Source organism: Fundulus heteroclitus, chromosome 14 (genome assembly GCF_011125445.2).
Source record: "Fundulus heteroclitus isolate FHET01 chromosome 14, MU-UCD_Fhet_4.1, whole genome shotgun sequence".
Classification (NCBI taxonomy): Eukaryota; Metazoa; Chordata; class Actinopteri; order Cyprinodontiformes; family Fundulidae; genus Fundulus; species Fundulus heteroclitus.
In genome coordinates this window covers 16481420-16506684 of record NC_046374.1, presented here as the reverse complement: position 1 = coordinate 16506684, position 25265 = coordinate 16481420, and the positions used below count along the sequence as shown (strand labels likewise).

The 25265-nt window shown below is 41.0% G+C and overlaps 1 protein-coding gene across 1 annotated transcript; it reads left to right on the top strand.

The window, feature by feature from the left end:
• Positions 1 to 1845: 1845 nt before the first annotated feature.
• LOC118565697 (transmembrane protein 272-like) lies at positions 1846 to 15390 on the top strand. Its single transcript, XM_036146425.1, has 5 exons — positions 1846 to 1949; positions 7533 to 7579; positions 7665 to 7715; positions 7812 to 8015; positions 14874 to 15390. Exons 2-5 carry the CDS (start codon positions 7555 to 7557, stop codon positions 15128 to 15130), a joined length of 537 nt encoding a protein of 178 aa, XP_036002318.1. The 5' UTR covers positions 1846 to 1949; positions 7533 to 7554; the 3' UTR covers positions 15131 to 15390.
• Positions 15391 to 25265: the final 9875 nt, after the last annotated feature.

Here is a 25265-nt window from a genome sequence, read left to right as displayed (position 1 = left end):
GGCATGTAAAATATATATATATATATATATTGTAAACGTTCCCCATTGTAAATATATATTTACAATGGGGAAGTAGCTTGGTCCTGGGGCCCGGGGGCCTGGATGTTGGGTCAATGGGGAACATCTATTCGTATGATTTTCCTGGCCTGCTCTCTTCTAATCCCTATTATATTTTATACTAACCCATGTTAGTATAAAATATAAGTTGTTATATTTAACCCTAATGGATGGATGGATGGATGGATGGATGGATGGATGGATGGATGACCATCTAAGATATTGTAACAGATTCATGTTTTCTGTCTTCATGTCCCACGCTTTATTAGCAGTAATATGGATTCTGTCTTTGTTCTACAATTAGAAATACCTTTACAGTCCCTCATGTGGAAATTAAACTTTGTGCGAAGTTTTTGATTAATCTTTTACCTTCAAATAAATTACCAAGGCGGGGGTTGGTGGGGGGGGGGGGTGTAGTAAGGGAGGTAAGGGTAATAAGTAATTGCATTTTAATCCATCAACCTGTCAATTAAAAGTTGACAGAAGCTACCTACTATTCATTTTTGATGTTGCCCAGATAAATGATCAAAACACTTCTGTTCAGACTGCAGGGACATGGCTTCACTGCAAATGTTTGATAAGAGATGCAAACTCTGTCCTCATTTGACAATATTTGTTTATCAGGAGCCAGATCTCAGCAGCCTTTAAATGTCAAGCAGGCAGTTGGTTTAACAGAGGATTTTTTTTTAGCATACAGTGGAATTTATTGTCGTTGTTTCACACAATGAAAACACTTTATGAGCTTTACGCGTGTTTATAACCCTTATTTCACTGTTGTCGTGACATAAGGATGTTTTATTTTCCAAATCGGGTATTTTTCTTCTTTCCTTCTTTCTTTGATACAGATGCAGTTACTTGTGACTGTTTTGTTTGAATCATGCCTTTACATTTAAATAAAAAAGGGTAATTACAATTATTGTGTTTAAAAGAATGGAAAAAGACAGACGTCAAAAATGTAAACAACGGGTGCTAATTCTATTAATTTCTCCACAATTTAATCATACAGCTGCAGTCTGAGTTCTTAAGGCAATGAATTGTGCAATGTATGCTGGCTCAGAAGAATGAATTGCTTTAAAGTTGACAACTTGATGCCACAATCAACTGTTGCACCTTGCTCACTTAGGCGAGGGATTACTGCAAAATTCCTAATCTGGTGAAATCAACGGCCTGCTGCCAATATATTCATGCTCAGGATGAGAGATTTCTGCAAAGTCAACGATGCAGTGCAATTAACTGCAGTTCCTGGATAGAAACGTTTTAGAAACAGCCATTATAAACAGAATTTGACTGTGTTGTAATAAAACTAGGATTCAAAATGGAATGCATGTAATTTAATTGGATTACAGTTTGTTGGATCATGTATTTCTTGTTGGATCATGTATTTCTCTCTCTGTAAACTCAATTTCTTTGTCATGTAAAGAGTCTTGAGGTGGCGTGGCTCTATATGTGTGAACTGAAATAAATCAAAACATTTCCTGCTGGCGGTTATTTATAGAGATGAGTTAATTTCTAGTCCTCTTCTCAAGACCCTAAATCTGCTGTTTTATCATCCACAGCGGGATCCCGACACCTACGTTGAGAACCTGCATTTCCAACTACAAACATTTTTATTATTTCAGGCTTAATAATAATGATAATAATAATGACTGCGGGGAGAAAATCGTGCCTTATGATAAGCTTCTCTCACAACAACCAAGGATTAATTACTTTCCGGTAAACAGGAAAAACATGAGCTGCATTTTTTTTAACGATCAGCCGGCAGCGTGACCGCGCCCCGTAGGCGCGCTACCGGAACTCAGAGTCTTGTCAGCGCACAACTGAGAGCAAGCTGTCAGGACGCAGGCGCTCTAGAAGTAGAGACAACAGGAAGGTGAACTCTGACAGAGCTGCGGGTAAGTTTCTCTCCTTCCAGTGATTCTTTAAAGGGGAACCTCTCACCGGAGACTCTGGGGCTGAACACAGGAACCGGAGGCTAATATCGGACCTCATGGATCGCTCTCGTTTGGGAGCCGACTCCTCCCTTGGCGCAACGCAACATGTTTTAAGATTTTTGCGCTCGTTTGTCCACATTCTTTTAAAGTGATCTTTGATCTAGATTTTTTTCCTTTCCCTCTTGTTAGTCGTTTATTTGGTCCTGTTTATGCTTGTTGTGGCAGAGAAACAGACCTCTTTTTTTTTTTTTTATTATTATTTTGGATCAGACCCGTTTTGGGTGCAGGGGTCAGCCATCATCCCAGAAGTGATGGGAGCACATTTTTCAGAGGTTCTATCGCGCCACTCTTTACAGAACCGCATAATCAGTAACAGCGAGTAAAGGGGACAGACTTTAAATCTTTAAACTATATACTGACAAAATCTAAACCTTTAGCTGTCAAACTCTGATTGACCATGCCCTTGTATGGTGTTTCACGGAATACATAAATGTCCCAGTAGATAATTTATTTATTCAAGGCAAGGCTAGTTTATTTGTAAAGCACCTTTGAGTAAAAAGACGATTCAAAGTGTTGTACGTGAAAAACAGAGGAAAGAAAAGCATTACAGAGGCAGGGGGAAAACCACGGCCGGCCCGAGGCACAAGCGAACTAAGCGGCCGCTTACTAGGGGGCCCCACAATTGTTTTTTTTGTTTTTTTACAATTACCAATTCAATAACTCAAACAAGTGATATAAATGAATGAATGAATGATGATGAAAGAATTTATTTAATATGTTTTGTGACAGTTTGTATTCAGAAGTTTAAAAAAAAGATCGAAGTATTTTTTTGAATCGTTTATTAAATTATTTTATTTTAATACATGACCTCACTGTATTCGTTTATAATATTCGCTACAGTCACAGGCTATGATTTCGGTGACCCTTAAGAAAAAAAAAATCCACTTAAATGTGAATCATTTGGTCCAGTGAGTCTACTCGCATGTCATTATAGGATATTGACCAAAGTACTAGCAGCAAGGATTGAGTCTGTTTTAAGTAATATAATACATCCTGACCAGACAAGATTTGTTGCTGGTTAACAACTTCCCAGTAATCCCCGTTGCCTTTTTAATGTGATATACACTGCTGATGATAACATTGATCAAGAGATTGTAATATCCCTAGATGCCCACAAAGCCTTTGATAGAATACAGTATCTTAATTTGTTTAACATCCTTGAGAGATTGGGATTTGGTCCTAAATTTCGTTCGTGGATTGAGTTAATATATGCGAATCCCCAAGATATGGTAAGAACGAATAACATAATATTTGACCAATTCCCTCTGTTTAGGGGAACAAGACAGGGGTGTCCTTTGTCACCCCTGATCTTTGATGTGTTGAGGAGACTATCATTCCAGGCCTATACTTTTACAACCATGAAAGACAAATTCACATATTTAGGGGTTACGGTAACAAGCAAATATAAAGATTTATTTAAGCACAATTTTAAAGGGACAGCGGATAAGGCGAAATCATATATGGAAAGGTGGTCATCTCTCCCAATATCATTGGCAGGTAAGATAAACTCTCAAAATCATTGTAATGCCAAATTTCCTGTTCTTCATTCAGACAATACCAATTTTTATTCCTACATCTTTTTTTTTTTTCAATTAAATAAATGTACGTCTACCTTTTATATGGAAAAAAACAGTCCCCCGGATAAGAAGATAGTTTCTAGAGAGACAGAGAGAGGAGGGAGGGCCTAGCTCTACCAAATTATATGCATTATTACTGGGCAGCTAATCCACATAAGTTGCTATTTTGGGTCTCGCAGTTAGATGATGAGGAAACCCCAGTATGGGTACATATGGAAAGATATGCATCTAGCCCAATATCCCTGCGTTCCCTGATTTGTGCCCCTCTGCCCCTAAACAAGCACCTATACACAAATAACTCTGTTGTATGAAACTATATCAAAATCTGGGTCCAATTCAGAACTCATTTTAAAAACAGAAATGCCTCCTGTCTGCTCCTGTTTATGGCAATCACCTGTTCTCTCCAGCTGTGGGGGGAACAGCATTTAAGGAATTGTATAGAGCTGGGGTGGAATCTGTTAAAAATTTGGTTAAAGGTGGTGTACTTATGTCTGCTGCTCAGCTGGAAAAAGGAACATGGAATCCCCTTAAAAACGAATTACTTCAGATACTTTCAGATTCGAGACTTTGTGAAAAAGACATTGTCATCTCTTGAATCACCACAGAGTGGGTGGATAGATTGGCTATTGGATATGAATCTGACTACTAAGGGGTTGGTTTTTATGATCTATGTAAATATCCAAAGGGTGGCTTCCCCATCCCTTGCCTACATAAAAAGGAAATGGGAGGAAGTATTAGAGCTGGACATATCAAATAATGAATGGAGGATGGCAGTAGAACACATACATTCTTCGTCTGCATGTGTTTGACATGGACTAACACAGTTTAAAGTGGTACATACACTTCATTTCACAAGGGACAAATTGGCAAGAATTTACCAGGAAGCTGATCCGACTTGCCCTACATGTACACAGGTTCCAACACATCTCAAATGTTCTGGTCTCTCCACAGGTTTAAAGAATTCTGGATCAAAATCCTCAAAACCTTTTCATCCATTTACAAGAAAAACATAGAACCCTGTCCTCTGGTAGCCATTTTTGGTGTGGCACCGGGGGAAACAGAATTAACGACTGTCAAAGGAAAGCAATGGCATTTTCGTCATTGTTGGCCAGGAGATTGATTTTATTTAATTGGATAAAAGCAGCACTGCCAACTCACAAAAGATGGGTAGAGGAGGTGATGACACACCTAAAGTCGGAACATCTTAGAATTACTTTACAGGGCAACACTAAGAGATATTTCAAGGTCTGGCAACCTTTTATTTCCTATTTTGAATCTGAATTTTCATCTGCTTCAGCATGACTAGCAGCTTTGTCACCCCCATTTTTCCCCCTCAGGTTTGAATGGCAATAACAACCACAATGATAATAATTCTATGTATCTAGTTTTAACTGGAACACGGGTGGTGCGTATGGTAGTAGGATCTGTCTTGTCGTTAGTTTGTCTGTTTTTTTAGCTGTTTTTGTGATGTAAATTCTGAGTCCTACTCTTTTGTTCTGTATGTTTTGAATGGGATGTCTTTTGTTTCAATATGAAAAATCAATAAAAACAAGTTGATTATTATAATATTCTCTATAACATTATAGCGTGACATTTGTATCAATCATCTTCTAGCATATGTGATTCTGCATGGTGGGAGGGGGGCCCCCAAATCAAATTCTGCTTAGGGCCCCCAAGAGGCTCAGGCTGACACTGGGGAAAACATTACAGAGGCAATCTGGACTCAAACTTCAAACTTAACATTTAAAGGCAACTCTAAACAAATATAGTTTTAACCTTGATTTAAAGGAACTTTAAGCACTTTTACAGTCATAAATAAGTGGAGCATAAAAACTAAAAGCTTCTTCTCCGTGTTTGGTGGATGGTTTGAGCCAGAAGACGCTGGTCTCCAATATATCCATTTCAGAACTAAATGATGACATTAAATAATTAAATCTAAAATTTTAAACACATTCAATATACATACAATTATTTCACTCCGTATTAATTTATTTCAAGGCTTCAGTGCAACATGAAATTATTTAAACTGTCAACATCACCCGTCAAACTCAGAGGGTAGGATTAGGGCGGGTTCTGTAGAGATCCCGATTGGCTCCTTCACACAGCAAGACAACTTTTTCCAGGTCTGCTATGACACTGAGGTCAATGTTCCTGCTAGAAAAATACAGAAATAGTTTCTATAACATGTTGCAATTTATTTACCACAACTCTGCGTCTGCAACTCAAGCCTCTACATCCCTGGTTTGGTCTGAAATATCTCTCAGAAGTCCACAAGAGAGCTCACTATGATCGAGTGTGGAATAAGCTTTCAACTTTACCCACTACATAATTTTGTGTATTTCAATGAAATTATTATAAAAATTAGCATTTAATTATTTAATGTCATAATTTATAAGTTGTATTCAATTTTATAATGGCACATTTAATTGTTTAATTGTCAATTTCATAATCTCATAATTTAATGGTATATTGGTTATTAAATTCACCTTTTATTTCATTTGTTAGGGTTAGGGTTGAAATTGAATCATACATTAGTTTTAAAGAGAAGATTTTCTGGATTTCTTTTAAATATGTGGGGAAAAAAGGAAAAAAAAAGAAGAAAAAAAAAACATGTGGAAAGCCATTGAGAACACAAGTTATGCATAGACATTAAAGAAAGTTTGTTTTATTCCTTGCATGAATGGACTAACTGGTATGGGATGTAACAGTGGTAACAGCAGTATTCCGTGTTAGGTTGCTTAAAGTTGCAGTAGGAAGTTTTGAGAAGACCATGGACTTAGTCTAAGAATTTGAACAAGCACACATCACAGGTCCCTCCTCCTAGCCCTCCCGCCACAGCTCCCTTCCCTCAGCAGAGCATCCCGTGCTGCTTTGATGTTTTACCTGCTTTTGTTTTCTCAGCAAGTGCCACTCAAGAAAATGTCAGTATTCCTGTAAACCAGGTTGTTTCTCTTCAGGATTGCAGGCCCCAGCATTCTTGAACTTGAATGAGCTGTGCGGGGGAGGGGATGTGAGCAGTGCTGACACAAGAGTGACTGACACTGCTAACAACCAATCAGAGCCAGATATACGACCTGGCTTTCATTGGTTGCTTCTGGGAGTAGTGTATTTCTACAAATGGCAGTAAGACCACTGAGAACAGCCAGGGGAGCTTGATTTATTTTTTTTCTTTACTGATTATTTGACAAAGTGGTGGTTTTAACAAATATGTAAAAAAAATACATTTATACAAAAGTTACCTACTGCAGCTTTAACGTGATACATATGGGCATGAATTAACTAGTCAATATTTGGCTAACATCTGCATACAAACACACAAACACATGGCACATTGCTGCTGTTCTGGTTTGGGGCCAGGTTTTCAAATTAACATTCATTTCCCAGTCAGACAGGTTGTGGGAATGCAGTCATACCTTTCTAGTTCTTTCAGCAGAGGCTGAAGCTGCTTATTTGACCCACATGATTCCCATTAAGCTTCGAGAAAACAAAGAAATTTATTTTTTATTTTTAAATAAGCAAAAATAGATTGCATGGGGGCAAAATCGTTAGGGTTGTCGCCGGAGGCATATCTAAACTAACACATCTCTGCTATGCTCTGTGTCCAGGCCTGTCACAATAACAGACAGAGGTCTTGCTTTAATAGATGAAACATTGATGACGATTTAATGAAATGGATATGAACAAATTATTTTTAATGTGTTGTTAAATAAAGCTTTAATTCTGAAAGTAAGGTGCCCTACACTTTCTATTTACAATAAGTGGTATAGTTAACTTCCTGGAAAAAGACATCCTAATCTTTTTGAGCCATTTTGGCTGCCATTTTTGTTCTTGTACCGGATGCAAGCTCTGTGTCATTAGGTCATCGGTGATAATAATCAGCTTCACGATTCTTTGTTGCCTTCCGCAGGTGAGCACCATCGTCACTGAAAATGGGCAAAAAATTGATAGCAGAGGGTGAGATCCAGTTTACTGAGAGTTTAAGACTTTCTGTTCTGTTCTGCTCTGAAAATTGAAAGCATGTGTTTGTTTGTTCTGGCAGGATGTATAAAGCTGCTTCTCAGCATCTTGCCCATTGTTCAGATTTCAATTGGTGAGTCCTTTTACATCTCTCGATTCGGTTTATTCAGTAGCTTGACTCTGCTTACTAAAAAAAAATTAAAATAAATCCCTTTTCTCTTTCCAACAGGCGCCATATACTTGGACGAGTGTCCAGTCCAGGCAAAGATCCCCATCTACCTGATTGTGTCGGGTGTCACTGAATTGGTTCTCAATTTCACATCTTGCATGTTCTGCAACATTCCAGACGGTGACAATTGGCGGAAGCTGAAGCAGGGCTGTACCATCTTGAAATCGATACTGACCATGTTCTTCTTCTGTTGGTTCATCACAGGTGAGTGGCTGTTCCTTTAATTTCTATCAGCAATGTGTCAAATCCAAGAGGAAAGAAAGAATGTTACTGATTATCTGGCAATTTTTTGACTGACATCAAAGCAGAGATTAAACTTTGGAGCGCCACCTTAGGGCTGTGAAGAACCATCCAGAGTTTATGATTTGGATTAATCATCTCCTCTCTGTTCAGAGTATTAGTGTTACACCTCGAAAAAAGGTGAGATTTATTACTGAAATCAGGTGGGGGAATCCTCTGTGTCCTTCTGTGATGGCAGACATAATCTCTTATCTCATTCCTTTCTCTCATTTGAAAAGCAGTGAATTCCCAGTCTAACCTCCCATTAAAGATTGCCTGTGTAAATGTACACCCCAATGAAAAAGTCATTTATTTCAGTAATTCAACTAAAACATGAAACTTGGATTATACACAATCAGTCAAAGGTTTGGACTCACCTTCATCATTCAATGGCTTTTTCTTATTTTTATGACTTTCTACATTGCAGATACATGAAAACATTGTGTTAAGACACCAGAATAATCACTCAAAAGTAAATAGAATTATGTTTCAAACAGGATTGTGAAATAACCCAAAACATCTGGTATGTTTCAGCTTTTTCTAAATACCTCCTCCTTTGTTTTTTATTACTGTTTTGGTCACTTTCTGCCCTCTCCTGATGAGCTGCATGAAGTTAGTCACCTGAAAAGGTCTTTCAACTGTTTTGATGGTGGCTCATAGAAGTAGCATTAAAAATAAAGACCGCGAAGGCGGGTCTAAACCTTTGATTGGTTGTGTATGTAAATAGGTTGAACAAAGGGTTATGCGTGTTGGGCATTCATTCCTATCAGTATTGATTGTGAAGGTCAACTGTAAAGAAGCTGCATTCTAGCGTAAATTTTTCTGGCAAATTTAATTTAAGTTGCATTTCTGTTGACTGTAGTCATTCTAGATTTTGTTTAGTTTTTTTCTCCATCCATTTTCTAACACATTTATCCCTATTGGGGTTAGGGTTATCTGCCTCAACTCAGGCAGATAAGCCATTAGGCCCGCCTCACAAGAACAGTCACTGGTCCATCTTACTGTTAAAGATAAAAATACAATCCAGATAAAAATGTCAAACATAATTGATGAGAAACACCCTTAACATTACTCGCAATTTATACTATGATAATAACATTCACCAAAAACTGTAAGAACAGGAAGTGAAAATAAAATATTAAATATTCTAAAATGCTGCGATAGACTGGCGATCTGTCCAGGGTGTACCTTGCTTCTCGCCCGTTGGCAGCAGGAGATAGGCACCAGCACCCCTCGTGACCCCAATAGGGATAGACTTGTTAGAAAAATGGATGGATGGATGGATGGTTGGTTCTCAAATGTTTTCTGTTACATGTCTCTTTTCTGGAAAAAAAAAAAGGCACCCCTGTTCATACGTTTTACTACAAGAACAAAGCTGCAAGGCCGCCTCCGGGTCAGATAACAGAAAGTTGCAAGTGTGGTTTTTCAGCGAGAGACACCAGGGGAAGATGAATTACACTGAATTACCATCACAGGGACTTAGAAGAAGATATATTAGGGTAAAATGTTACTTAGTGGGGCTTTAAAGGTAGAGGTAGAGTTTCTGGAAATGTAAGTAAGAAATGTCCAAGTCCGTCCGTCCGTCCGTCTTCTTCCGCTTATCCGGGGTCGGGTCGCGGGGGTAGCAGCTTCAGTAGGGAGGCCCAGACGTCCCTCTCCCCAGCCACTTGGGCCAGCTCCTCAGGAGGAATCCCAAGGCGTTCCCAGGCCAGCCGGGAGACATAGTCCCTCCAGCGTGTCCTGGGTCTTCCCCTGGGCCTCCTCCCGGTGGGACGTGCCCGGAACACCTCACCAGGGAGGCGTCCAGGAGGCATCCTGACCAGATGCCCGAGCCACCTCAACTGGCTCCTCTCGATGTGGAGGAGCAGCGGCTCTAGTCTGAGTCCTCCCCGGATGACTGAGCTCCTCACCCTATCTCTAAGGGAGAGCCCAGACACACTACGGAGAAAACTCATTTCAGCCGCTTGTATCCGGGATCTCGTTCTTTCGGTCACGACCCAAAGCTTGTGACCATAGATGAGGGTAGGAACATAGATCGACCGGTAAATCGAGAGCTTTGCCTTTTGGCTCAGCTCTCTCTTCACCACAACGGATCGGTACAGCGCCCGCTTCACAGCAGACGCTGCACCAATCCGCCTGTCGATCTCCCGCTCCATCCTCCCCTCATTCGTGAACAAGACCCCAAGATACTTGAACTCCTCCACTAGGGGCAGGACATTCTCCCCAACCCGGAGAAGGCACTCTACCCTTTTCCGGTTCAAGACCATGGTCTCGGATTTGGAGGCACTGATTTTCATCCCGGCCGCTTCGCACTCGGCTGCGAACCGCTCCAGTGAGAGCTGTAGATCACGCCCTGATGAAGCCAATAGGACCACGTCATCCGCGAATAGCAGAGACGCAATCCTAAGGCCACCAAAACGGATCCCCTCAACACCTTGGCTGCGCCTAGAAATTCTGTCCATAAAAGTTATGAACAGAATCGGTGACAAAGGGCAACCTTGGCGGAGTCCAACTCTCACCGGAAACGAGTCCGACTTACTGCCGGCAATGCGGACCAGACTCTGACACCGGTCGTACAGAGACCTGACAGCCCTTATTAAAGGGTCCGGTACTCCATACTTCCGGAGTACCCCCCACAGGATCCCCCGGGGGACACGGTCGAATGCCTTCTCCAGATCCACAAAACACATGTAGACTGGTTGGGCAAACTCCCATGCCCCCTCAAGAATCCTGCTGAGGGTATAGAGCTGGTCCAGTGTTCCACGGCCAGGACGAAAACCACACTGCTCTTCCTGAATCCGAGATTCGACTATCCGACGGACCCTCCTTTCCAGAACCCCTGAATAGACCTTACCAGGGAGGCTTAAGAGTGTTATTCCCCTGTAGTTGGAACACACCCTCCGGTCCCCCTTTTTAAATAGGGGGACCACCACCCCAGTCTGCCAATCCAGAGGAACTGCCCCCGATGTCCACGCAATGTTGCAGAGCCGCGTTAACCAACACAGCCCCACAACATCCAGAGCCTTAAGGTACTCAGGGCGAATCTCATCCACCCCCGGGGCCTTGCCACCGAGGAGCTTTTTAACAACCTCGGCAACCTCAGCCCCAGAGATGGGAGAACCCAACCCAGAGTCCTCAGGCTCTGCTTCCTCAATGGAAGACGTGTTGGTGGGATTAAGGAGGTCTTCGAAGTATTCCGCCCACCGACGCACGACGTCCCGAGTCGAGGTCAGCAGCACACCACCCCCACTGTAAACAGTGTTGGTACTGCACTGCTTCCCCCTCCTGAGACGCCGGATAGTGGACCAGAATCGCTTCGAAGCCGTACGGAAGTCTTTCTCCATGGCCTCTCCGAACTCTTCCCACGCCCGAGTTTTTGCCTCGGCGACCAGCCGAGCCGCCTGCCGCTTCGACTGCCGGTACACATCAGCTGCTTCCGGAGTCCCACAGGCCAAAAAAGCCCGGTAGGACTCCTTCTTCAGCTTGACGGCTTCCCTCACCGCTGGTGTCTACCAGCGGGTTCGAGGGTTGCCGCCGTGACATGCACCGACAGCCTTGCGGCCACAGCTCCAACTAGCCGCCTCAACAATAGAGGCATGGAACATGGTCCATTCAGACTCAATGTCCCCCGCCTCCCTCGGGACGTGTTTAAAGTTCTCCCGGAGGTGGGAGTTAAAGCTCCGCCTCACAGGGGACTCTGCCAGACGTTCCCAGCAAACCCTCACAGTGCGTTTGGGCCTGCCCGGTCGGACCGGCTTCCTCCCCCGCCATCGGAGCCAACTCACCACCAGGTTGTGGTCGGTGGAGAGCTCCGCCCCTCTCTTCACCCGAGTGTCCAAGACATACGGCCGCAGATCAGATGAAACGACAACAAAGTCGATCATTGAACTGCGACCTAGGGTGTCCTGGTGCCAAGAGCACATATGGACACCCTTATGCTTGAACATGGTGTTTGTGATGGACAATCCATGACGAGCACAGAAGTCCAACAACAAAACACCACTCGAGTTCAGATCAGGTGGGCCAAGTCCCTCTTTGAATAACTGTGCATGCGCAAGACCATCTTACCTGCTCTTCAGGTTCTAAGGCGCTTCTTGCAAACCAAATCTCTCAAATACACTCTAGTCTTATTTCTTTCTTCTGAGACCTTCCTCTATTCTCATAAACTTGTAAGAGAGTTTGCATCTTGCAACTTTCAGCTGTTTTTAAGGTATACAGTGAGAGCAGTGGGGTTTCAGTATAATGAACAGCTAACAAAGAAGCTAACTGGATGCAAAAGGACCAGAAGGGCACATGTGCAGCCATCTCATGTAATGCATATAGGCGTTACGTGAGCACGTCACAACGATTAGCTCATGGGACAACCGATAGATAAGGCGATCCCCCAGAACTCGAGGGACAGAGGAGAGTGTGGGCAGGGATGGGAGGGATTGCGCAGAGTTTTTACAGGCCTACAGTTCTCACAGGGGTCTATTTTTTTGTTCCCTTTTCTGAATACATGTATTGACTACTGTCAGGATGGAAGGACCATTTCTCCCAGTAAAAAAAAGTGTTTCTGAACAGGATTACCAGCTATAGCTTTTAATAGATAATTGCCAAGAATGAATTAGTCAGTGCTTTTTAGGTCTTCAGTTTCATAAACTTCTATGGGTTTATCTTATAGTAAGCTGTTATGAAGGAGTTTTCTGAATGTATTTATTGGCAATATTGGAGGTTTCTTTAGGTTGTGTTTTCCCTGAAAGTAAGGGTACCATTTTACTAAGTATGGTGGAGTCTAAGCATGGGTTGTTTAAACTCTCCATTTATTTTTAGCTATAAAATATATACGGTTTAACATTAAATACATTAAAGCATGGTTTGGGAGTACCAGTGGCTCAGGAGGTAGGACTTCATCCTGGTATAACACAGGTATAACAGCACAGGGAGACTACGGGAGAACGAAAGCAAAACGAGATCACGTGATGACAGGTTCAACAACATACAACGACGACAAAGTGAACAAGTCATGATATGTACGTGATACCTCACATAGACACAATACATATGCTCACAGCATATGGACAAAACATATGCATCTGACATATACACTTTAACCCACTACATATACAGCTTCCATTACATAAGCACAATACATACACACCTTACATGGACACATGAACATATCAGAAAACGCATGAACATAGTTTTGGCACAGATGGAACCCCCGGCATTGTTTTAACATTGCTGGCTGCAGTCAGACAGACCAAGTAGAAGAAGACAAAGTAAAAAAAATACGAAGTAGAAATAGACTAAGTGGAAAAAGGGGAGAAGAGGGAAAAAAAGGCAGGCGAAAATTCTTTGGGTAAAAAAACTGGCACAGGGAAATGTTAGAGGCTGAAATAAATCATTGTTTCAGAAATAGAAGGATGTTAAAATAAAATAAAAATGTATGGTGGAGTAAAAACATGCTTTAAAAATGTCGTGGTGTAAATCAGTTTATAACAAAAATAAAAAAAAAAGTGTAAAAATGTTGGTGTAAATAAATATGAAATAACAAAAATTGTTGCGGTGGAAATCCGGATTAAAAAAAACACAAAATAAATACTTCAAGAAAAATGTACAACAGAAAATAAGTGGGTTAAAAATAAGTCAGCTAAAAGCAAGAAGAAAAGTAAAAATAAAAGTGGAAGTTAAAATATATATTTTTAGATGAATAATTGATCAATTGTTGAAGAAATATCTTCTTTTTATTATTTTTGTCACATTTAATGGCGCACAAATTCATATTATTAGCTACTTTTTCAAGCAATTTTATTTTATTAAGTCCTTCATTTATTTCTGTATGGCCGAGTCCCAACTCTCATCAAGTCTGTTCTCGGTATGAACACAGGAAGATCGGACTTGACGAGCACGCAGCACGTATTGTGTATTGGAACAGAAGTATACTCGGGAACTCGTGACGTCATCACACCCACAGTTCTTGAGCATTTCTTTAACGTTCAAAACTATTTATACACTACACCATCAACAACTTAATTCAATATAAATGTTAAGTTTATTGTGGCCTTATGTTAGAAACAGGGCAGTGTAGTGCAACTACTCTGTCCCCCCAACAGAGACGGACAGCTCTCCCTTTCAGGAGAGAGCTGTGTACGTGGAGGGGCGGAGTGATATTACACACTTGGGGAGAATATTTGTGGACATAGATACACATAGACACGTTAATTCAGAGTGCGCCTTAAAATCCGGTGTGACTTATGGTCCGAAAAATACGATAGGTGTATCCACAAAAGTATTTTGTCGTTTAGTACCTCTTGAATCTTTAATGTGCTTTTACTGAGATTATATCTCAAAGGCGAACACAAAGTAGTGCATGGTTGTGAATTTAAAGGCAAGCCAAGTTTATTAATAAAGCACCTTTTAGTCACAAGATGATTCAAAGTGCTAAAGGAATATTAAATATGTTGTTTTCAAACACTTCTACAACTTTGTAGAGCCACCTTTAGCTGTGTTTGCAGATTCATGTATTGAGCCGTAACAAGCTTCCCTGTCTCAGTTTAGGTGGAAAACCATGGTTTGGTATGTTTGCAGCCATTATTTCACAAATTTCCCTGGAGAAAGCTCAGAGGTCTTCATTGAAGGGCTTTCTACTGACGCCTTTCTATACTCATAGGGAGACTTTAAAGGCAATCGTTTGATTTCATTTTGGGGGTATCAGGGAAAAAAAAGCTGAACAGAAAGGCACACCACACTTTTTTTCATGTAAATATTTCTTGAGACTCCTCTGTTATTTTTATTCGGCAGGTAACGCTTGGATTTACTCCATTTACGAGCCCAGCTACAGCAAGAACGCTACGGATGTGAGCTCTTACTGCAACAAGACTGTCTACCTGTTCTCCTTCTGGATTACAACACTGGTCTACATCTTGCTGGGTCTGTTCCTGTTAGCCGGCTGCATCTTCCTCTCTGGCTATTTCTTGTGCCACGAGCCCGACGCTGATGACGTTGACAACATCAACAATGACAACGACAACGACAGCGTCCCTGCTACAATCCCCTGAGAGACTCTGCAGAGAAAATTTTAAGTTGGATTCCTCTGAACAGATTGTCGCGTATCAGTTGAAACTCTTAGTTTCTGTTATGCAGGCCTCCAGAGCCCATATCTGTTATTACATGAAATAACTTTCAGCTATCATAAGAATGATCTTAAAGGTAGAGTCAGTGATTTTGGAGGCTTCCCCAAGTTCTAAATAACTGCGCATGTGCAAGCGCTGCTCTTCCACTCCTCAGCGGGATTGCATGAAAAATTTTCCAAATCCACTCTGGTCTTAATACTCTCTACTGAGGTTTTCTTTTTCTTCTCTTAAACTTGTACGGTGAGAGCAGCGGAGCTGCCATGAATGGACAACACCGAAGCTAACCACTAAGCTAACGGGATAAATAAACACTAGAAGTGCACATGTGCAGCCAGCAAGCAGAAACTAACAAGGAACGAGCCGTTACATGAGCATGTCAGAATGATTGGCATGTGGGACAATCAACAGATAAGGTTAGATACCCCCAGAACTTGAGGGACTGAGCGGGTTGAGACCAGGAACAAAACTCTGACCAATCCTGCCATTTGGACCAAATGACAGGATTAGTCAGAGTTTTTACAGTCCTGCAGCTCTCGCTGAGATCTAATTTTTAACCTTCTTTTTCTGAATACGTAATGTATTGACTACAGTCAGGATGAAAGGACCATTTAACCCAGTATAATAAAAAGTGTTTCTGAACAGGATTACCAACTATAGCTTTAAATGTCAACAAAACGAAACAAAAAAAAAAAAACAGAACCAGTTCCACCGCATTGATCTTTTCAGCTGCTGAATCTCTTACCTTTACTCTTAGATGAGGAGTTTTAACACTGCTTGTGGACGTCTTCATTGCCCACTTTGCTGTATATTGTCCAACACTGTGAATGAATATTTGAATTTCGGTTGGGGGATATGAATGTGGAGGAATCGGATTGACAGATGTCCCACAAAGCTTTAAAAAGAGAAAAATCAAACAAAATGATAAAAAGTGGATGTCAAATTAAATGGGGGGGGGGGGGCTCGTGGATACAGTATGTATCCATGAGTGGTTTGCTTTTAAAGGGACTGTTATTGTTATGAGGCCTCTTACATGAATACAGTTTCTACAATAGAAAAACATTGAAATCATGAAAAAGTGCTTGTGACCAGCTTTAGAGAAAAAAGGCACTTGTTACCACAAATAACCAGACTTTAATCAACAATGCATTAGGAACATGTTTTTGTTGTCCTCTGCTTGTTTTTATCTAACGTGGAAAAAGTCCTACAGACTAATGTACACATGTGCCCTTCACGCCTCTTCCTCCTCCATCTTGGTCTTACTGCCAGGTGTAGAGCTCAGCTACCTAACCCTGCACAAACTTAAAAAATCCACACATGCTCCTTCTGTTTTTTTGTTGTTGTTTTTGTCTTCATTCTTTGTCACAGAATGAGCTCCATTTTGAAGCTCTTTGTCAGCCAGTCTGCATTTAAGCCTGGGAACTGAATCTTTGCTGCTTCATTCATGAAGAGAAGAACCATCTCCACAAATGAGACGTAATTTTTCCGAGCTGTTGGAAAAGTTAGGACACCCTAACCCCCTTTTAGCTAGTGCTGCTAGCTGTCCACCAGTCTCTGACATCTGTCTGAGGGAAGTCTTCCCCATGCCACAATTACACTACGAGACGTTTGATTCGGTTCCTTCATGGATGGGCCAGGGAATCGCAATGAGATGAATATCTGGACTTTGACTCAGTCCAGTACTTAACATCAAGTCGTCCTTGTTGGATTTACTGAAATGTTTCCTCCACCTTCATGCTTCACGTAGGGTTGTTTTCCTGCTCTGCTGTATTTGGTTTATGCCAAGCATGTCCTCTGTTCGAGAGTCCAAGAAACTCAGTTTTAGGCTCATCTGTCCAATGGACATACTCAAGAAGTCCTGTTCATTATCCATCTATCTAGCAAACCTCAGTCTGAAATTCATGCTCTTCTTAATGGACAAAGGTTCAGACTCAGACTCAGACATACTTTAATGATCCCAGGGGGAAATGACTTTTGTTACATGCTCCAGAATACTCACATTGTTATATATATATTTACAACATTCCATACAAGGTATTACCATATCACAATAGTCATATCACTTTACCTTGGGAATGCAAGTGAAGTGATGGTGACTTGTGCAAAGAACAGGACAGAGAATGCACCTTCTTCTGCTCCTAGCATGGAAGTTAAAGGTATACTATGCAACCGGGGTTGATTTTCCAGCGAGGCTCCCCCAAGAGGGCGAAAGTAAAAGTGCACTGTCGTAAAGATGCTCAGCTGTTCTGGTTCCTCCGTCAAGCCAGGCGCGGTTGTTTTGAGCTTAGCAGACAGGCGAACGCAACGAAAAGTGGAAAAAACGGCAGTACAAACAATGAATAACACAGTGAAGGTATGAACATCAAGCTTCTTGCAGCGCTATCTTGGCGAGGCGGTCGCCGCCGCCTCGCCAAGCCGCGACCGCCGCCGCCTCGCCAGTTTTATTATTATTATTTTTTTTTTTTATGTTGGCGAGATAAAAAAAGATTATTATAATAATAATAATAATAAAACTCAATATGCTTGCATGTTTATTTGACCGGCTGAGCGGAGCGGAGCGGAGCGGGGGGGGGGAACAAACTTTGCACCGCTGACCGGCTGAGCGGAGCGGCGCGCATATCGAGTTAGTTTTATTTTTTTATTATTATTTTTTTGGAATGTCGGCGAGGCGGTAGCGTGAGGGAAACCCTACAATGTTACTTACAATCGCATCAGCAGAAACGCGAGGTCCGCGTCAGCCTTGCAGCCTTCTATGTTCACCCGTGTACGACTCCTCTCTCTGTCCAGAGCCCTTTTCCTCTTTCTTGCCTGCTCCAACATGGGCTTTCGCTGTTTTCTCGCTGGTTCCGCCATGATAACTGCACAAATATCGCCACTGCGCTAGCAACAATGCACACCTTTCACTGCGGGCGTGTAGCAGTTCTCGCCGTAAGGCAAGACCGACTCTCATGATGCACACGAGACTATTGAGCCTGTGACTGCGGGCCGACTGCTCCTGCAATTGCAAGTGCGGTATTTCCCCCACAGACCACCAGGGCGGCCGAGAAAACCTTAGTTCAACCTGAAATGACTCATTTAATCATCCAAAACGGTATGGAACATATTAATTAACTGAAAAATGTTGCATAGTATGCCTTTAAATTCCCATGCTAGGAGCTATAGATCTTTAGAGATCTGCTCTTTTATATCATAAGCAGCAAGAACCTGCGGTTCGACTGGAACCTTGTTGTCTTCTGTGTAGGAGTTAATGACCATCGAAGTCCGCCTTCATAAATCACATTTCTTTGTGCTGAACGTTGTTTTACGGCGTGTAGCTAAGACTTTCCGGTCTTTATGCTTTAACGTCTCCCTTGGTCTTTGTGGATATTTTTTTACATACTTCCCAAGTTGAACGGCTGGTTTTTAGTCAGCTTCCCTCCACGTTCAGTCTGTGAAACAAGACGACGTGTTTATTTTTGAGTTTGTGGGAGCCTGAATTAAATCTTAAAAGGTTATAAATGTCTGTTTAGACCTGTTTTCTGGTTTACTTTTTTTTCTGCAAATCTTTATTGATTTAAAATGTTTTATGTGTTTTACTAAAAATGCACAATTTGTAAAGATTTAAACAGGTTATAATGCGTTTTCTGTTGCTGAGAGGAGTTGAACAATCTTTTAACCTCCTTCTTTTTCTGTTTTCCCTCTCCTTTGTTTGCACGTTCTTGATTTATTAGGCAAACTGTTAAACTCATGCCATCTCTGAGAATTTCTTTATTTTATATTCTTTAGATGTAACCTCCAGGACTACTAAAGACGCTTGTACTAAACAATTATAGTTCAGGGGTCTTCATTTAGGGTTGTGGTCAACCCCTAACCCTATAGGAGGTTATGATGAAGTTATGGGGAAAGTTCAACTAATAAAGGATTTATAAAGGTCTATAGTTAAAGAGGCTTAGGTTGTTCTGTATGTTGCCATGGGCTCATGCTGCAGGAGCACATACTGAACACTTTTTTTAACTATATGTCCTCCTCCTGTTCCTGATGTGTACCTTTTTTCTGTAAATACTGCTCGTGTTATCTGTGTGTTCTCTAGATGGGTTTTCCTTTAAAGAAAAACTTACAACAAAAGGCTTAAACAGAATTACTCAGCAATTAAGTGTCTATTTATGGAAGGAGTCGTTGATGGAGCTACTGCTCCCAAAAAGTATGCCTGCGCTTTGTTTTTCCTTCCCATGGATAGTCCTCCAGGGGCAGATAGTCTGAGTTTGCCTTCCTCCTTGTTCTCTATACCCCCAGCAGGTGGCAGCAGATGGCTGCTCATACCAAGGGCCTGTTCCAGGTTCATGTTCTAAGAACATGGTAGGGCTCCATTCTCACCATACACTTGCTCTGGATGAGGAATTGCTGCAAAGTCAATAGCTAACCAAAAGGTTGGTATTGTTTTGACAAATTTGGTCCGTGAGCAACACCCTTGACCACAGATGGTTCCCTGGGCGCTACTCAGTGTGGCAGCCCACTGCTCTCTACAGGATGGGTTAAACGGCGAGACAAATCTCTCCTCTGTGAGATCTTTCTCTTTTTGATCAACAGACATTAAATGATCATAAAACTGTGTTGTAACTGATTTAGATTCACTTGGACTGTATCAATGGATTGTGCTGGAATGGACTTGAATTAGTAATTTGATTTTATATGCTGGATGGAATTTTGACCTGTTTATCTCGTGACTTAAAATTATACACTTGCTGCAAACTGTCACTAAGTAATCTGAATTTAAATTAATTTTATTAAATTCATTATTTTGTCTTTTATTTATTTTTTAGTCTCGTTGTTGGTTATCTGTTCTTTTTGCACTCACTGAAATTGGTAAAAGGTGTATTATGTTTTCTGCTGCCTTTACATTGAACAGGGTTTTTAAATCCAAATTACAAGTATCTGAGGTTGATTTTTAAACCACTGTAGATATTTTTTTAAATCCCTTTCTGAATGTTTTATCAAATGTTTATTTGCATTGTCATTATTGCAATTTTTATGTCTTACTGAGTAATTTTAAAAGTCATATTACAACATTATGGTGACGTGACCCGGATTTGACATTAAGTGGAGGAACCTTTTGAATTTGGGCACGAAGAAGTAATCACTTACAGCAAAACAGGGTCGACCCGAAAAAAGTAAAGAGATTTTGATTCTCCTATTGGCTAAAGATTAGATGTAGGCTAAACCAAGTGTTGCTGTAAGTGAGACGCTTTCTTCTCAAAATATCAGAGGTTGAACAAAGCAACTAGTGTGAGAGGTTTGAATGGAATTTATGTTGAAACCGAGAAATGATTTAATGGGATTTATGTGTATGTCCCATGTAAAATAAGATAGAAACCTAAAAGAGAATAAAAGCCAGGAAGCCTTAAATGGTGAGGCTGTCGAAAAATAAAATAAGACAAAATAAAAAAGATAAAAAACAAAGACAAAAAATATGTCCGGAGGATTGGCCACACACAAACCAGACTGACAAACTGGTGGTTCTTAGGGCTGACGGGCTGCGCTACCTCTTGAGAATTTGGGACGCTCATAAAGAAGCAGGGAATAGAGCATAGGAACTAAATGCGGTTCTAGGTATGCAGAGTAGGCTGGAGCCAGAAGACCTTAATTGTCTGGAGGGTTGATACACTGATAACAAGTCTGTGATGTATTTAGGTGCTAAACCATTCAGGGATTTATAGACTAACAGAAGTATTTTAAAGTCTATTCTATGAGATACAGGGAGCCAGTGTAAGGACTTTAGAACTGGGGTGATGTGCTCTACTTTCTTAGTCTTAGTGACTAAGTGGATCAGAACGCTGCTGCGTTCTGATCCAGAACGCAGCAGCGTTCTGGATCAGCTGCAGCTGTCTGATCCACTTTTTAGGAAGACCTGTGAAAACACCGTTGCAGTAATCAATTCGACTAAAAATAAACGCATGGATTAGTTTTTCCAGATCCTTCTGAGACATCAGTCCTTTAATCCTGGAAATGTTCCTCAGGTGATAGAAAGCCGACCTTGTAACTGTCTTTAGACGCTTTTGGAGGTTCAGGTCTGAGTCCATCACTACTCCCAGATTTCGGGCCTGATTAGTGGTTTTTAGCTGAAGCGACTGAAGCTGTGTGCTAACTTTTGATCTTTCCTCTATTGGTCCAAATATTATTACTTCAGTTTTGTTTTTATTCAGTTGAAGAAAATTTTGGCACATCCACGTATTGATTTCTTCTATGCATTTACTCAGTGCTTGAATGGGTTCATAGTCACCTGGTGACATGGTGATGTAGAGCTGTGTGTCGTCTGCATAGTTATGGTAGCTGATGTTGTTGTTTTTTATGATCTGGGCTAAAGGGAGCATGTAGATATTGAATAGGAGGGGACCCAGGATGGACCCTTGGGGAACCCCACATGTGATTTTTGTCATCTCTGATGTAAAATTACCTACTGATACAAAAAATTCCCTGTCCTTTAAGTAGGATTTAAACCAGTTGAGAGCTGTAGCAGAGAGGCCGACCCAGTTCTCCAGGCGTTCTAACAGGATGGAGTGATTGACAGTATCAAATGCTGCACTGAGGTCCAATAGAACCAGCACGGTGGTTCTTCCACACTTTTTTAGCAGTGGTTTGATAATTGCTGTTTTTAGGGACTGGGGGAAAACACCTGACAGAAGGGACGCGTTTATTATCTGAGTCAAATCAGACGGCATGACAGGTAAAACTTTTTTAAAGAAAGCTGTGGGGAGAACATCAAGGCAGCTTGAGGAGGAACTTAACTGCTGAATGATCTGCTCTAAGCTTTTGGAGTTTATTTGGCTGAATTGGGACATTTGGTCAAAATCAATTCTGGTAGGAGACAACTTTGGTACTGAACTTAGTATGGATGTACAAACAGATCCTCTAATCTTTTGGATTTTTTTCAGTAAAGAAGTTAGCAAATTTGTTGCAGGCCCTGGTGGAGTGGAGTTCGGAAGCCACTGACACAGGAGGATTTGTTAGCCTGTCGATTGTGGCAAATAAGACACGAGCATTATTAATGTTTTTCTTGATGATCTCTGAGAAGAAAGATTCTCTTGCATTTTCAGTTGTAAGTTATATCTGTAAAGTCTCTCTTTATATTATCTGAAGTAATAATATTTGGACCAATAGAGGAAAGATCAAAAGTTAGCACACAGCTTCAGTCGTTTCAGCTAAAAACCACCAATCAGGCTCGAAATCTGGGAGTAGTGATGGACTCAGACATGAACCTCCAAAAGCATCTAAAGACAATTACAAGGTCAGCTTTCTATCACCTGAGGAACATTTCTAGGATTAAAGGACTGATGTCTCAGCAGGATCTGGAAAAACTAATCCATGCGTTTATATTTAGTAGAATTGATTACTGCAACGGTGTTTTCACAGGACTTCCTAAAAAGTGGGTCAGACAGCTGCAGCTGATCCAGAATGCTGCTGCCCGCGTCCTCACTAAGACTAAGAAAGTAGAGCACATAACCCCAGTTCTAAGGTCCTTACACTGGCTCCCTGTATCTCAGAGAATAGACTTTAAAATACTTCTGTTAGTCTATAAATCCTTAAATGGCTTAGCACCTAAATACATCACAGACTTGTTATCAGTGTATCAACCCTCCAGACCACTAAGGTCTTCTGGCTCCAGTCTACTCCACATACCTAGAACCAGAACTAAACATGGAGAAGCAGCATTTAGTTCCTATGCTCCGCTTATCTGGAACAAACTTCCAGAAAACTGTAAAAGTGTGGAAAGCCTGAGTTCTTTTAAATCAAGATTAAAAACACATCTGTTTAAAACTGCCTTTGACTGTTCTAGTTAAACAGTTTTACTGTTTTTAATGTTCTTTTTTGTTACTACATTCTATCCCTACTTGCTTTTATTCTATTTTCTATCTACATTTTATTATTTTGGTATATCTTAATCATGTAAAGCACTTTGTATTGTCTTGTACTGAATTGTGCTATATAAATAAATTTGCCTTGCCTTGCCTTGCCTTTATAGATGTCATAGTGAACCTGGAGTCTATTCTTTCTCCACCTGCGTTCAGCTTTTCGACATTCCCTTTTTTCACTTCTAACTGCTGGAGCATTTCTCCAAGGAGATTTTTTCTTCCCGGAAAAAAACTTCACTTTGACTGGAGCAATGCAGTTAATGATGTCTGAGACTTTAGACTGAAAGTTATCCACTAGCTCATCTACTGAGTTGCAGCCCAAGGTTGAGGTAGCAGAGTAGGCTTGAATAAAAGTTTCTGTGGCATTGTCCTTAAAGGTACGTTTTCTTACGATGTCCCTTTGGCTAAATGAGTCACTGGAAATGATACATTCAAAGGTAACAAAGTGATTCTAAGTGATCGGATAAGGCAACATCAGTTACATTGACCTGTGAAATGTTTAGACTTTTAGTGATGATCAAGTCTAAAATATGTCCCTGCTTGTGTGTTGGCTGTTTAACATTCTGAGTTAAACCAAAGTTTCTAAGTGTGTCACACAGTTCTTTTGCACTTCTGTCTTCAGGGTTGTCAACGTGAAAGTTGAAGTCTCCCACAATAATAATAATAATAATAACAGTCATAATCAACACATATCACAGACAAGAGGTCACTAAAATCCTTAAAAAATTTTGATGTGGACTTAGGAGGCCTGTACACATTTAGAAACATAGTTCGTACCGGGCTCTTTACCTTGAGAGCCAAATGTTCAAAAGAGTCAAATTTTCCCAAAAACACCTTTTTACACTTTAGTGAATCATTAAACAATGTTGCAACTCCTCCACCTTTCCTTTGCTGTCTGCTCTCACAAAGAAAATTGTAGTTTGGAGGTGTTGACTCCATCAGTATAACTTCTTCATTAGATTCATGTAACCATGTTTCTGTTAAAAACATAACATCAAGATTGTTGTCAATAATAAAGTCATTAAGTAAAAGGGATTTTTCTGACAGAGATCTAATGTTTAATAAACCTAGTTTATATGATTTGGTGGTTGATGATGTCTCTGTGGCAGGTTGCATCTGACAGTTTATGACTTTCAAGTATTTGTTCCTGTTTATCCTTTTGTTTTTCTTTTTTCTGCCACGTATCATCACAGATATTCCATAATCCCCGGCAAAAGACCCAAGCTGGTTCTGGAAACTGTCATGTCTGATAAACGTGCAGCGAGGGCCCGCTGTGTATCACAGCGAAGTAATCTGAAGGTCTTGAGGACAGGCATGTTCCGTGATACGTAGAGGAGGATCTGGGGCTCTGCGGCCTTTGGAAGATGCTGGTTTAGTCACAGAGCTGTGGCTATGTGGAGAGGATGTCATCTGTAGGCCAATCTTAAATACTTTGTTCATGTTGGGAGAAAATTCCAGAAAAGGAACCTCTGGGCTTTGTGGAGAAGAAGGGGAGGCGGGTGAAGTCTGGACTGGTGTTCGTGACGATGGAGGTTCTTGGTCCTCTCTTTGTCCTGCTGAGATCTGGGATGGATCCTCCTGTAGCTCTGACGAAGCCTCTTTCTGTCATCTTTCTGGCCATCTTTATCTTGGCTTGTTCGGGCTGCACTGGGCTTATCATTTGTTTTGGCACTGGATGTACTTTGTTTTGGGAAAAAGCTGATGGCGTATGGTTCACAGAATAGAAGATGTTTGAAATCAGCCGTTACCTGACCTATTTATAGAGAAGCCATTGCTGCTAAACAGATGTCTTCTTTCCCAGAAGATGTTAAAGTTGTCTATGAAGGTTACAGTTGTTTGTTTGCATGTTTTTTCCAGCCATTTGTTTAGCATCAGAATTCTGGAAAAAATCTCGTCTCCACAGTTAACGGGCACATGAGGCCCGCTAAGAAAAATCTTGACATTAAGGCCATGAACTAGGTTCAACAAACGAATGTAATCCTCTTTCAATACTTCTGATTTTCTTATCTGGGTGTCGTCGCCCAGGGCTTCAGCTTGTATTATGAGTTTTTCCAAGGTCGGGCGTTCTTTCAAGGTCCTCAGAAGGTTGTCTGATATTTCAGACACCAGGCCAAAGTTCGAAGGGTTATAAATCAACACCTCTGTGTTTTTCTTGTTACAGAAATGTTTAATCCCCC